Below are 13,042 nucleotides of genomic sequence, written 5' to 3' on the forward strand. Positions count from 1 at the left end.
AATCCGTCTTTAGCAAAAAAAAAAATAATTGAACTCTCGCTATTAAATAATATAGTATTTTTGCGGAGGTGGAGTCCCGTGTTGCACGCGATCTTTGAATACACAGAGATCGAGAAAAATCGGCCTCTCGCTATTAAACAATGTATAATTTTCCGTGTTACACGTGTTAGATCGGGAAAAATCAGCCTCTCGCTATTAAATAACTTACAATTTTTTGTGTTGCACGTGCTAGATCGGAAAAAATCGGCCTTTCGTACAATTTTTCGTGTTACACATGTTAGATCGGAAAAATCGGCCTTTCGCTATTAAATAACATACAATTTTTTTGTGTTGCACGTGCTAGATCGGGAAAAATCGGCCTCTCTCTACTAAATAACATACAATTTTGGTGGAGCTCCGATTTTTTTGATCGAAAAAATTTGGGCGCTAGTATCGGGTACGGAAAAATCCCCTATTTTTTCTCTCCTATATATAGCAACTACCAAGTCCCCGAACCCCATTAAAAAAATTCGAACCGTCTCATCTCACCTTCTTCTTCCCTCGAAACCATCTCAAAAAGAATGATGTTGAAGCCTTTGCTCCAAGCTCCAAACCAAGCCTCCTCCCTCTTCTTCTCACACAGGTGGCCTTCATCAAGCCATGGCAGGTCATCGACCAAAGCCCGGCCATCATCATCGGTTCGACAGCGAAGGCCTTCGAGGCGTGGCCGGACTTACTGTACAATGGAGGAGGCTCGGGTGGCTGTAGGTGGCCCCAAGAAGAGCCCGGTCACGGTCAGGGCAGTGGTGAGAGTGAAGCTCCCGACTGGAGGGACGTTGTCGAACCTCGGCCTCGGTGATGCTTTTGCCGACTTGCTCGGAAAATCCCTCCTCCTCGAGCTCGTGAGCTCCGAGCTAGATCCGAGTAAGTTTTTAATAATGAAGCGCACGTAAGAATTCCCAGGTACATGGGGCTAAGTTGCATGACTGGCTGTAGGAGTAATTTGAGGGATTTTGCTGCGTGGACCTATTGACTGCTTCTTTTGCCCACCTTATCATCAGGAGGACTGCTGTTTTTTCAGTTTTCTATTTTTTATTTTTAAGAAAATTCATTCAACAAGAAAGCATGGGTTATGTGGCAGGCCTTTGAACAATTATGGACCTCCAGATAAAGTACAACTACTACCTGCCAAACTAAGCAAAAAAAATATGAAAATAAAAATAAAACACATTCATATGTCCTTTTGTTTTCTAAATCACAATTTTTCGCCATTTATTATTTGAGATTTTGGAAAAACAGTAGTATTTAATTAATCCCCCCCCACCCCCCCCCCCCCCCCCCTCTCTCTCTCTCTCTCTCTCTCTCTCTCTCTCTCTCTCTCTCTCTCTCTCTCTCTCTCTCTCTCTCCCCTCCTTGTTTTATGTTTTTTTTAGATTTTGAAGTTAAAGTTGCTTCTACCTCTTTTTCTTTTTTTTCTTCTTCTGGCTCTCTCTCTCTCTCTCTCTCTCTCTCTCAATCTGTGTGTGACAATAAAAATATGTCTCTAGCTATTCTAAGTATCCTCTCTTTTTTTTTCTCCTCCTTGTTTAATGGCTTTTTTCGAATTTTGAAGTTAAAGTTTAGGAGGTCAAGTAAGTTTGATGTGATTTAGTTTCTTACTTCTTCTTCTCCTTGTTGTCACCTCTGGCAACTTTAAACGAAATTAGACACTGTACGGTTCACTCTGCCACCTTTCATGTCTTCCTTATGTATTAATTTGTTTACAAGGAACAAAGTAAACTTGGAAACTTGGTCAAAGAACCACGCACGCACCATAAACATAAACATGTGCCTTGAGTTACCATTTTTCTGGTAATAATATGGACGTTATTTACTTCTCCACTTCTCTTTAGGTTAAAATAATTTTTGAACTCAAATTTCATGCTAGGGAGAAATTTTTGCATGATGAAGTTTTAGGTCTCTGTCCTTACCATTAACGTACCAAACAAGATGTTTGTTTTCCCTAAGAAAAACTAAGCAGAAAAGACGAAGAATTCCAGAATAGATGTTGACGGAGCTCTGCAAAGAGGATGACGTATTTTTCACCATTTGTTTTGATTTGGATTCCCCAAGTTTCCCATCAAATGGGACCGCTGCGCAGGCCAGACGACTGAGGATCGGACAAGAAACTCAAATATCGTGAGACCCCACCGCTCGGCACCAGCTGTGGTGCCCCGTGATTAAAATTGCCAAAACCTGGAGAAGAAAAAAAATTATATATATTTTTATAAAAATAATATTTTTTATTTAAAAAGATTCTACTGATCCTGTCTTAAATTTAATTGAGTTGATAAGTCATTAGATCCGTGCCAAAAAAATAATACAGCACATATATAAATTTTTTGTCTTTCATCTATCAAAAAATATCACAGGTATCTAAAAAATATATTATTAACAAATTATGAATTGTATATACATATATATTCTTGGCATACATGCGACACTAACCTGTGCTTGGTCCAGCCCATCACCAACTGCCATGTTGGATGAAAAAAAATTCTAAGATCGACCACCCGCCAATCCTAAAAGCAATATGAACTGACTTGAAGATAAAATGAGAAGCACGGTCAAATAGATGTTGACGGAACTTTAAGGATTATAGAATAGATGTTGACGGAACTCTGCAAACAAGATGACGATTTTTTCACCATTTGTTTTGATTTCAAATTTGCCAAGTTTCCCATCAAGTGGGACCACTGCGCAGGCCAGACGACTGAGGATCGGACAAGAAACTAAAAAATCGTAGGACCCCCACTGCCCGGCACCGCGGTGATTATTATTTTTCTATTGTGATTAACATTTAGATTATTCATTAGTTATCTACAATTTTTTTAGAGAAAAAAAAAGATTGTGCAGTGCGTACTAGCTAGACTTTCATGCTATCTGATTTAATCCAACTAAATTTGGGTGCAGGTGGGTTAGATAAGTTCAATCGCATATGCTATGTGGATTCCACAAAAGTATGACCCTGTAGATAGCTATGATAATGAAAAATTTTTAGTTGCACTGGGTCAACCGCTGAGTAAGTGGGTCGATCCAACCACAAACCAATATGGAGAAAGAAGGCTCCAGCTTTTTTTTTTTTTTTTTCCCTTTGCCAAACACGGTGGGGAAAAAAAAAAAAAAAAAAAAGAAGGAAAAGGAGACGGGGTGCCTCTTTCTCCATATTGTGCTTAATTACACTTGATTGGACCAAGCTACTATTATCTGGTACCTTGTGCACCATTTAATTGATTCAACAGGGAATCCAACAAAATAAGCGGCTTGATAAGATACGGACCCAAACTCCTTCCTCAAAAAAAAAAAAAAAGAAAAAAAGAAGGGAAAGAAATAAATAAAAAATATATGGACCAAGCCGGACTCTCAATTTAGCACAATTCATTCATTATGAGAAACGAACCCAACTTATTATATACTTCAAATCGATATATGCATCATGTCTAGTATGAAAGATTGAAAAAGACTGATTCTCCATGACCTAAACCAATATCCTTAATTTAATACGGATATATATATAGAACATGCTCCGCGCAGATACTTGAACCATTTTTTTTTATATTAAGGACGATCTTCAGAAGAAACTAATCATAGCTCGAGATTAATACGTTTATCGACATTTACTTCAGAAACAGGATTAGAGAAGAAGACAGTACAGGATTATGCTCACAAAATAAGCCAGGATGATGATCAAGCCAAGTACGAGGGCAACTTCACTGTCCCTGCCAATTTTGGTGATATTGGAGCAGTTTTGGTGACCAATGAGCATCGCAAGGAAATGTTTCTCAAAGATATTGTCCTCATGACTGATGATGGCTATCTTACTATTGATTGCCAATCTTGGGTGCACTCCAAGTACGATAACCGTGAGAAAAGGATCTTCTTCACCGGAAAGGTACCTCTCTCTCTCTCTCTCTCTCTCTCTCTCTCTCTCTCTCTCTCTCTCTCTCTCTACTTCATCCACAATTACTATATCAAGTATATTTATCAAATAATTTGGGAAATATAATAGGATAATTTACCATAAGTGCCCAAAGAATTTCAGATAATCATAGATTTAGAAAAATAACAAAGGCTGTAAAATTGTTGTTTTATCTTTATGTTTTTATGGTAAAATCATGTATGATCAGGAGAAACGAGGACAATAAATAATAGCAAAATGATGCCACCACCAAGGACAAATAGCATGATTAATTTGTAATCTTGGGGTATTTCTTTAAATTAGTTGGGAATAATTCATTAACAAACATTAAATTTAGTAATTAAGTAGATGTTGATTAATTTATAACTTATGAATAATTAGGAGAATCATTAGGGTCAACTAAAAAGTTGAAAGTAATGGTAGGATATCTTAGCAATCCCAAGAGAATGGTCACTACGGTTTGAAGATACAAAGCAATGAAAAATTATTATTATTATTATTATTATAAGCTTAAAATAATAGCAAAAATGAGCCATAGTTGTGAAGAGCTAGCATTATCGACCACAGGTATTTAGTTATCATAATGGTTAATGTATGAACAACGACCACCATTTTTAGGTACTACTACATATTTGGACATAATAGGGATGTTCTTAGACTAGATTTGTCACGACCCAAAATCGGGACATAACACGACTATGCTATCGAAGGGTAGCGGCCCTTCAATAACTGTAATAAAATAATACGAAAAGTCTTGATCAGACATATGGTGGTTTCGTATAGGTTAGGTCTTGACGATTCGCTTAATGAATCAGACTCAATCAGAGCCAAAATTAATCAACATCGTTCAATGAAGGTTTCAAAAATATTCAACGGGGCCAGGATGATCGGTCTAGTAGGCAGCCCAGGTATCAGGGCGGATTAGGGCTCTTTGCAGGGATTAACTCGGATTTACAGATCTGGTCGATAGGACCTGATACTAGGTTTTATAGATCTTTTAGAGAGAGAAAGTAGAGAAACTAGGTTTTATAGATCTTTTAGAGAGAGAAAGTAGAGAAAGGAGAGAGAAAGAGCGAGAAAACAAAGAAGAGGTGAGAATCCTTTTTCCTATTTCTTTTCTTCCTTCCCCCTCGTCGGTAATAGGCGGCAGTTATGGTGACCAAGTTGCCCACTAGACGGCGGCCTTAGGTGACCACAACTCTAGCCAAACCAGGCAGCTGACGGTGGCTAATCATGACTGAAACAAGGGTGCTCCATTTCGGATGAAGCTCGGGCTTTTCCCAATTTGGAAAGAAAGGGCACTCCTAGCCAGAGTCTTCTCCCAATTCATCACGTGCAGTGCATGCGAAGGGTTGAGTTGGCCTCTTCAGGCCGTCCCACAAGCCCAAATCAAATGTGGGCCGGTCAAGGGACCAGACCCTCACAAGATTTATTCATTCATAACATTTGGTTCAGCATTTGATTGTCATAACAAATCAAAAATCCACCTTCTATTTTGAATGGGTTCCTATATATATATATATATATATATATATATATATATATATATATATTATATATATATATATATATATATATATATATATATATATATATATATATGCGGATGAAGATGACTTATAACATTGCACCAAAGATTATCATCTAACAAGCAACATAACTTGAACCTCTATTTAGTTATACCGTCCAATTAATGCACTTGTTCTTTAGGTCTAACCTTTAATAATTGTATTTTATAAACACAAGCAAGCATGCCAAGTCTTTGTAACGCACTGCTGTTTGTTCTATGTGGAGCAGTCCTACTTGCCATCCCAGACCCCAAATGGTCTTCAGAGGCGAAGAAAGGACGAACTGGAGAACATGCGGGGAGATGGAAGAGGGGAGCGCAAGGCCTTCGAGAGGATCTACGACTACGACAAATATAACGATCTCGGCCAGCCGGACAAGAGCGACGACTTGAAGAGGCCGGTCCTCGGCGGTAGCAAAGAATTCCCATATCCAAGGCGTTGTCGGACCGGACGTCCGAGGAGCTGGAAAGGTACCCAAAGGGCAAAACCACATTAATGGCAAATATTTTCGAGGATATGCCATGTTATAACACAATTCCATGACCTAGCCAAGTACAGGATTAGGTTATATGTTAACAAGTAACAACCTCCCATCTTTTTGGATGATCGTACATTTCAATGTTGTGACATGGGTATGTCGTCATGATATAACCTTTTGTATGTTTGGATCCACTGAACTTAAATGGGAGCATATGCTTGCACTTGCAGACCCTCAATCAGAATCATGGAGTGGCAACAACTACATTCCCAGGGACGAGGCTTTCTCGGAGGTGAAGCAGGAGTCATTCTCACCCTTGCGATCAGCAATCCCCGCGCTACTACCTTATATTGATGGAATGGTAGCTGATCCGAAGCTTGGCTTTCCCTACTTCACCTCCATTGATGCGCTGTACAACGAGGGCATGAGGTTTCCAAAGAAGGAGGGGCTCGACTTGGTGCTTACCTTCGTACCAAGGCTAGTCAAGACACTTGCTGAGACCGCTGAACAAATCTTACGCTTTGAGACCCCAGAAATGATCGACAGTAAATTTCTCACTCTCCCCTGGCATTGCATGACGAAGACAAGAAATGCCATGCAGCGTGCATGCAATAGACCACGGATACAAAAAAATGTTTCCCATAGCAATATTCTAGCAATCATATCAGAGGAGGAACTACGAGATCTTGTGATTAAATAACAAGAATCATAACAATATTAATTAAGCATCAATCCAAATGATCAGGATTGGCTCTTCGAATCCTTTTCTATATTAATTGCACCAACTTGGCTGCCTTGATTGCAGGGGACAAGTTCGCATGGTTTAGAGATGAAGAGTTCGCTCGGCAAACTTTGGCAGGCCTAAATCCCTTCAGCATTCAACTAGTTACGGTATGCTCTGCTTCAAAGATTGCATTCCGTGCAAGATCTAGCTGAACAAAAATTGAACTCGATCGGTTCACAAATATAGTAATGTATCCAAATCACTCACATGCCACCTGTTTGGGTCATCCGACCTGCTAGGTCACAAGTAACGATGTCAATTGGTCTTTAATCTACCGTTTTAGAAATCTATGAATAGGCCTGACCTGACAAATGTATTAAGACGATATCAGTGCAATGCAAAATTACTCATGCTATCTTATTTATTTATGTGCTATGAAGTGATTTGAACTTGCTTTCTGACATTGTGCAGGAATTTCCAATGGTTAGCAAACTTGATCATAAAGTTTATGGTCCACCAGAGTCGAAAATCACTGAAGAACTGATTGAACGGGAAATAAAAGGAGTCATGACAGTTCAAGAGGTAAAATTTATAACAACATATACAAATATACGTACTTCCATAGTATATTTCCATGTGCACAGAGCAAATGCTATTGTAACTTGGGAAGAATCACGCGGAAAAGTCACTGAGGTTCCTTCCACCAATCATTTTCCCTTCGATTAATGGCATACTTCTCAAGGCCAATTAAAATGAATCAATGGTAATTAATACACCACGCCAGGCAAGTGACCCTTTGAGTTGAAGCATTTTCCTAATTAGGAATGCAGGAATGCATGTTGCCATGTTGGATTGTAAGATTTTATGCAGCACAGTTTCTTCTTTTTGCAAATTTGGTGTAACATTAGGACATAGATAGCTTTGTTGATGAAATACACTTCCTTAGTCCATAGCCTTCTGTATCATCTCATCATCAAGTCTTGTGCACCATCGCCAATAAATAGATATGCAACTTAATTTCAAATACTCATTTCACAGGCCCACGAATTGAAACAATTAAAAGAGGCGGCTTTCTTAAATCTGATCATCCACAACCGCAGAATGTCTAATTGCCATTCGTATGTCCATTTTTGGTTTATAACAACCATCGTCATTATTATCTCCAGCAAAGTCTTTTTTTGTTTTGTTTTGTTTTCCTTTCCCCTATAATATCCTTTGTCTCTCAATGGCGTGAGTAGCTGAACCACACTTATTATGTTGGGTCTCTTGACTTTCAGGCACTGGAACAAAAGAGATTGTTCATGCTAGATTACCACGATCTTCTGCTACCTTACGTGCACAAGGTCAGAGAGCAAGAGGGCACCACGTTGTATGGATCCCGAACACTCTTCTTCCTCACATTGGAGGGTACGTTGAGGCCTCTTGCTATCGAGCTCACCCGCCCAGCATCCCCCGCGAAGCCCCAGTGGAAGGAAGTCTTCACTCCCTGCTGGGATGCCACCGGAGCCTGGCTGTGGAAGCTTGCGAAAACACACGTCTGCGCCCACGACGCCGGCTATCACCAGCTCGTCGTCCACTGGTAAGATTAAGGCCCCACCCTCGCTTCCCTCCCTGTGAATAAATTTGAAGGATTACGTACGACCAAGGCAGCAACATCACAGCACCACCACCGAGTAGTGAGTACTGATCACTACATAAATGAGATCGGCACCAAGCTAGTTTCTTAGGGGTAAAGGATTCGGGCTTATAAGCTTGGGCAGACCACTACGGCCAAACTTATTAATGACTTGCAAAATTAATGGTCAAATGCTAGAGCACCTGTAGACTGTTTTTGTCCGACCGCAGCTCACCTAACTGAGCTATTCTCTTCTCTGTGGCTCGACAGGTTAAGGACTCACTGCTGCATCGAGCCATACATAATCGCAGCAAACCGGCAACTCAGTGCGATGCACCCAATATATCGGTTGCTGCAGCCCCATTTCAGATATACCATGGAGATCAATGCAAACGCACGCGAACAACTCATCAATGCAGGCGGTGTCATCGAGACAACATTCTCTCCTGGCAAATATTCTGTCGAGTTAAGCTCCGTTGCCTATAAGCAGCAATGGCGATTCGACATGGAGGGCCTGCCTGCCGACCTGATCCGGAGGTAAACCACGTCAACAATTCATCAACCACTGCCTTTTGTATATATATATATGCTATCCCCATATACAGGGCAGGCCCAACACTTTGGTGACTGAGCCGGTTGCCTAAGACTCCGGCCCAAAGAAGGCTCACCGCAGGAAAGACCTCAAAAATAAAATAGAAGAACAAAAAAGGTTCCTCTGTGAGTTTGTTTTAGGCCAGCGCACTACTGAAAAAACCTCAAAAGATAAAACAACCTTAAGCTCCAAATATATTGGGCCACTTCTATCCATACAAATACTCAGGACTATATGATAGTTGAGAAAAGGCGGGTTGAATCAGCATGTAACTCAACTCCTAACTGAGCTATCAGCTATCAGTTAGTTGGCGTTGAGAACTTTCTCGCCTTCGCCTTCTAAAAGGCCTACTGACCTGCCGGTGAACTACCGGTTACTAAATGAATAATAAGACGGCGTGAAAAAAAAAGTACCAAAATAACTGAACCAACGTCCTACTGTGTAAGAGTTTCCTGCTCCTATGAATCTTGAGCTAGAGGTCTCATCTTTTTTTCATAGGTAGGGTCAACCACACCAAAGTGGTATTATCTTTTTTTCAATGGATAAGGTCAACCACACCAAAGTGGAAGGGCCACTATCTAAGTAGGTTTTGAGCCGAATGATTAGTTCATGAGCTACTTGGCCCTAAGGTTTTAAAATTGCACCACAGTTCAGGGATGGGCCATACCTAATATGAATTGGAAGTTATGCGAAATGAGTTTATATATAGGTCTAACAGTGACAGGTCTCCTCTTTTCTCTACAGAAAATCTAATAATATTTTTCAATCAGGATCCTCTGTGGTGCACGGGCCACACCGTAGAGTGCTGTGCGTCCCTGGATGGCCGTCATTAAGAGATGGGCGGCCATCAAACAATGCGCACCGTGTATGACACGGCATGTGCTTGTGGATTATTTTGTTTGATAGTCATCCATCTTCTGATGGCAGCCATTTATACAATACTCTACGGTGCCGCATGTGTGCCTAGAGGATTTGTGCTCAATATTTTTGATGTTAGTTGAGAGCAATAAAACTAAAAAAATCTATAAGCTAGTTGGTTGGCACCTCACTCCTGAAAGATTGAAAATTTATGTGGTTCATAGAACTTCATAAGTCTCCTAAACTTGTTTGTTTTTTATTGTACTAAAATGTCTAGAATTTCAATTTTGGTTGAAATTAAAAAAAAAACTAAAATTCCCACTAAATAAGATTAAAAAGTTAAATCTTTGTTACTATATATATATATATGGCTTAAGCAATAGTAAGCTTTATCTAACCAAAATTGAGTTTTTCTAAATTATCAGGGGAATGGCAGTGGAGGATCCGACAGCAGAGTGTGGATTACGTCTCACAATAGAAGACTATCCTTTCGCTAACGATGGCCTTCTGGTGTGGTCAGCAATCAAGCAGTGGGTTACAGACTACGTGAACTTCTACTACCCAGAAGCAAGCCATGTGAAGGAGGACCATGAGCTCCAAGAATGGTGGACCGAGGTCCGAACCAAAGGCCATGCCGACAAGAAGGACGAGCCATGGTGGCCAGTGCTGAACACCCCCGAGGACTTGATACAAGTCCTGACCACCATCATCTGGGTTGCCTCCGGCCACCATGCCGCGGTCAATTTCGGGCAGTACCATTACGCTGGCTACTTCCCCAACCGCCCGAGCATCACCCGCAAGAACATGCCGGTGGAGGACAAAAACGAGCACGGCTTTGCCCAGTTCTGGAAGAAGCCCGAGTTCGCCCTTCTGAACACCTTGCCCTCACAACAGCAAGCCGCCAAGGTGATTGCGGTGCTCGACCTACTCTCGACCCACTCGCCGGACGAGGAGTACTTGGGTAAAGACCCTGAGCCAGCATGGAAAGAGGAGCCCCAGATCAAGGCTGCGTTCGAGCGGTTTAGTGGAAGGATGAAGGAAATCGAAGGGATCATCGATGCACGGAATGCCGATCCCAATCGTAGGAACAGATGCGGTGCCGGCATTGTCCCATATGAGCTGCTGAAGCCCTTCTCCGAACCCGGGGTGACGGGAATGGGCATCCCTAACAGTGTCTCCATTTGAGATAAAACTGGAAGAAACTCTCTTTCCTTTCATTAGTTTTTGCTTAAACGTGCATATTTTTCATCGATCACTGAATCTCTGTTAATTAAACTGGAAGCAATGAATCCAGCGTAAGCTATCCATATGTACACCTTGAGCCTCGCAGAAAGCCATTCAGGAAAGTCATCGAATCTCGATGGTTACACGATATTAATCGTTCTTCCACAAGAGAAAAATCCTTGGGAACGTTCTTCTTGAGACACAGCCGGTCATTAGCAGCCATCGCTCATCTTTGCTCTCATCTTGCAGGCCACAGCGATACCCTCCCTCATTTTTGAATACGGTACTTCCAGAAATTTACCTTGGCCTTCTTAACATGAAGACATGCAGTAAAAATCCAAGTTGATGTTCTTCGTAAGAATAAGATACAGCCTTTGGCTGTTCCTTGCTGCCAAAATATGGCTGGTTGCTTTCTACGAGTAAAACGCAACAGAGGACGAACAAAGATTCTCCATCAGTGGACGCACTGGAAAATGCGGCACTTGAACGGAGATGCCATTGCCCTCCATCATGTGAAATTATTGGTTGAACCAGGTCCACCAGCTCAGCGATGGACCAGTGCAACCACAAAAGGACACGCACAGGACGGAAAGGGAGCCACAAGTTCTCCTATATCATTGATTCGACGAGACCCTTCAAATGATTCGATTCCAGCTATGAAAGCTCTCACAGCCAGAGGGCCGGAGCCACGGAGCAGACGAGGACCTTCTGAATCAGTGAATTACTATTTATTGTTCAAAAAATTTAAAAATGCGAGGCTCCCTGTATGGAAGAGACTTGAGATTCATAAATGTTTTTTTTACATGATTTAATTTGCTTTTGATTGAATTTCCCAAATTTCGATTGGGACACATTTGCATTGCCGGCAACTTAAATCAAAGACCCATCAAGTTTTATCTAATCTATAAGGTGGGTTAAATGTATCATTAAATGATGCAAACCATTAATGCTTATGTCTTAGTATCTGTTATAGGTCCTATTCCCTTATAGTTTTGGGGAGATCAAATATTTTTTCACCCAGTAAACTTCGAAACATTACATCAATGGCTGACCGAGGGGGGTAAGGCGGCGGGTGGCTCCTCTGCTGGAGGGAGCCGTGGTCCTCCACTACTAGGTGAGGCGAAGAGGCTCAATTGTGTGAAGCCGCCCGGGGGGGGGGATCTCAAACTGTCGGATCTCACGGCAATTCTCGAACTGTCGGATCTCAAAGGTACTTCACGGCAATTCTCGAACTGTCGGATCTCAAAGGTACTTCATGGCAATTCTCGAACTGTCGGAGAACCAAATCAAGGCTGCTAGGCAGGCTTGGGAGAGCGTGGCAGCCACTATTCGGAGCTTGGGCCGATGAGTTCCGGCGGAGTGGGTGGCCCAGAAGGTGATGGCGTGCGAAAAGCTTCACTACGAGGTGGAGATGTTTCCCCTTGCTGAGACCACTTGGTGATGGGGTATAAATCGGAGGAGGACAAGGATGGGTAGTGGCAGGGCAGCTGTTGGCGATGGAGCCATGGGCTCCTGTTTGTCCGTGGCTTGGACTTCGTCAAATCAGCGATGGTGTAGCTATGGATGTCGAAGCTCCGGGTGGAGTACTGGGATACGGAGTCCTCTGCTGCAAGTCGACTGCTGGCCCTGGATGGCATAACTGACTAGCTAAAGAAGATGGAGTTTGTTAGGATTAAGGTGGCCATTAATGCACTGAGCCGTTAATGCCGGGGATTCAAATCAAAAGAAGGAATAGGGTTTTGTGGCAGCCGTTCATGTATGAGAATGTCCTGAATTTCTGCTACTAGTATGAACGAATCAAGCATGCAAAATAAGAGTGCAAATTTTTGGTGCTGGAGCAGGCGGCAGAGGTGGGGGATCTACAGGAGTGATCGAGGTCCTCGGCTCCAATGGTGGTGGAGGCAGGCGGAGGCTAGGGGGTTGGTGGCGAGCTTACTATTAGCTTGGACAAGTTGGCCGAGAGGCCTGTGTTCGACCCTTGGTTGGCGACAATGAAAATCCAGCCGTTGAGGGCTGTGAAGGGACCACCGAGGATGAGAAAGACGG

The 13,042-nt window shown here is 42.0% G+C and overlaps 1 protein-coding gene across 1 annotated transcript; it reads left to right on the forward strand.

Annotated features, from left to right (window-relative positions):
- The first annotated feature begins 494 nt into the window (after positions 1–494).
- Positions 495–11,085, forward strand: LOC103705383 (linoleate 13S-lipoxygenase 2-1, chloroplastic-like). Its single transcript, XM_008789080.4, has 9 exons — positions 495–903; positions 3,645–3,910; positions 5,735–5,975; positions 6,214–6,528; positions 6,789–6,874; positions 7,179–7,289; positions 7,985–8,286; positions 8,593–8,859; positions 10,198–11,085. Exons 1-9 carry the CDS (start codon positions 561–563, stop codon positions 10,955–10,957), a joined length of 2,691 nt encoding a protein of 896 aa, XP_008787302.2. The 5' UTR covers positions 495–560; the 3' UTR covers positions 10,958–11,085.
- Positions 11,086–13,042: the final 1,957 nt, after the last annotated feature.

This window comes from Phoenix dactylifera, chromosome 1 (genome assembly GCF_009389715.1).
Source record: "Phoenix dactylifera cultivar Barhee BC4 chromosome 1, palm_55x_up_171113_PBpolish2nd_filt_p, whole genome shotgun sequence".
In the NCBI taxonomy this organism is placed as follows: Eukaryota; Viridiplantae; Streptophyta; class Magnoliopsida; order Arecales; family Arecaceae; genus Phoenix; species Phoenix dactylifera.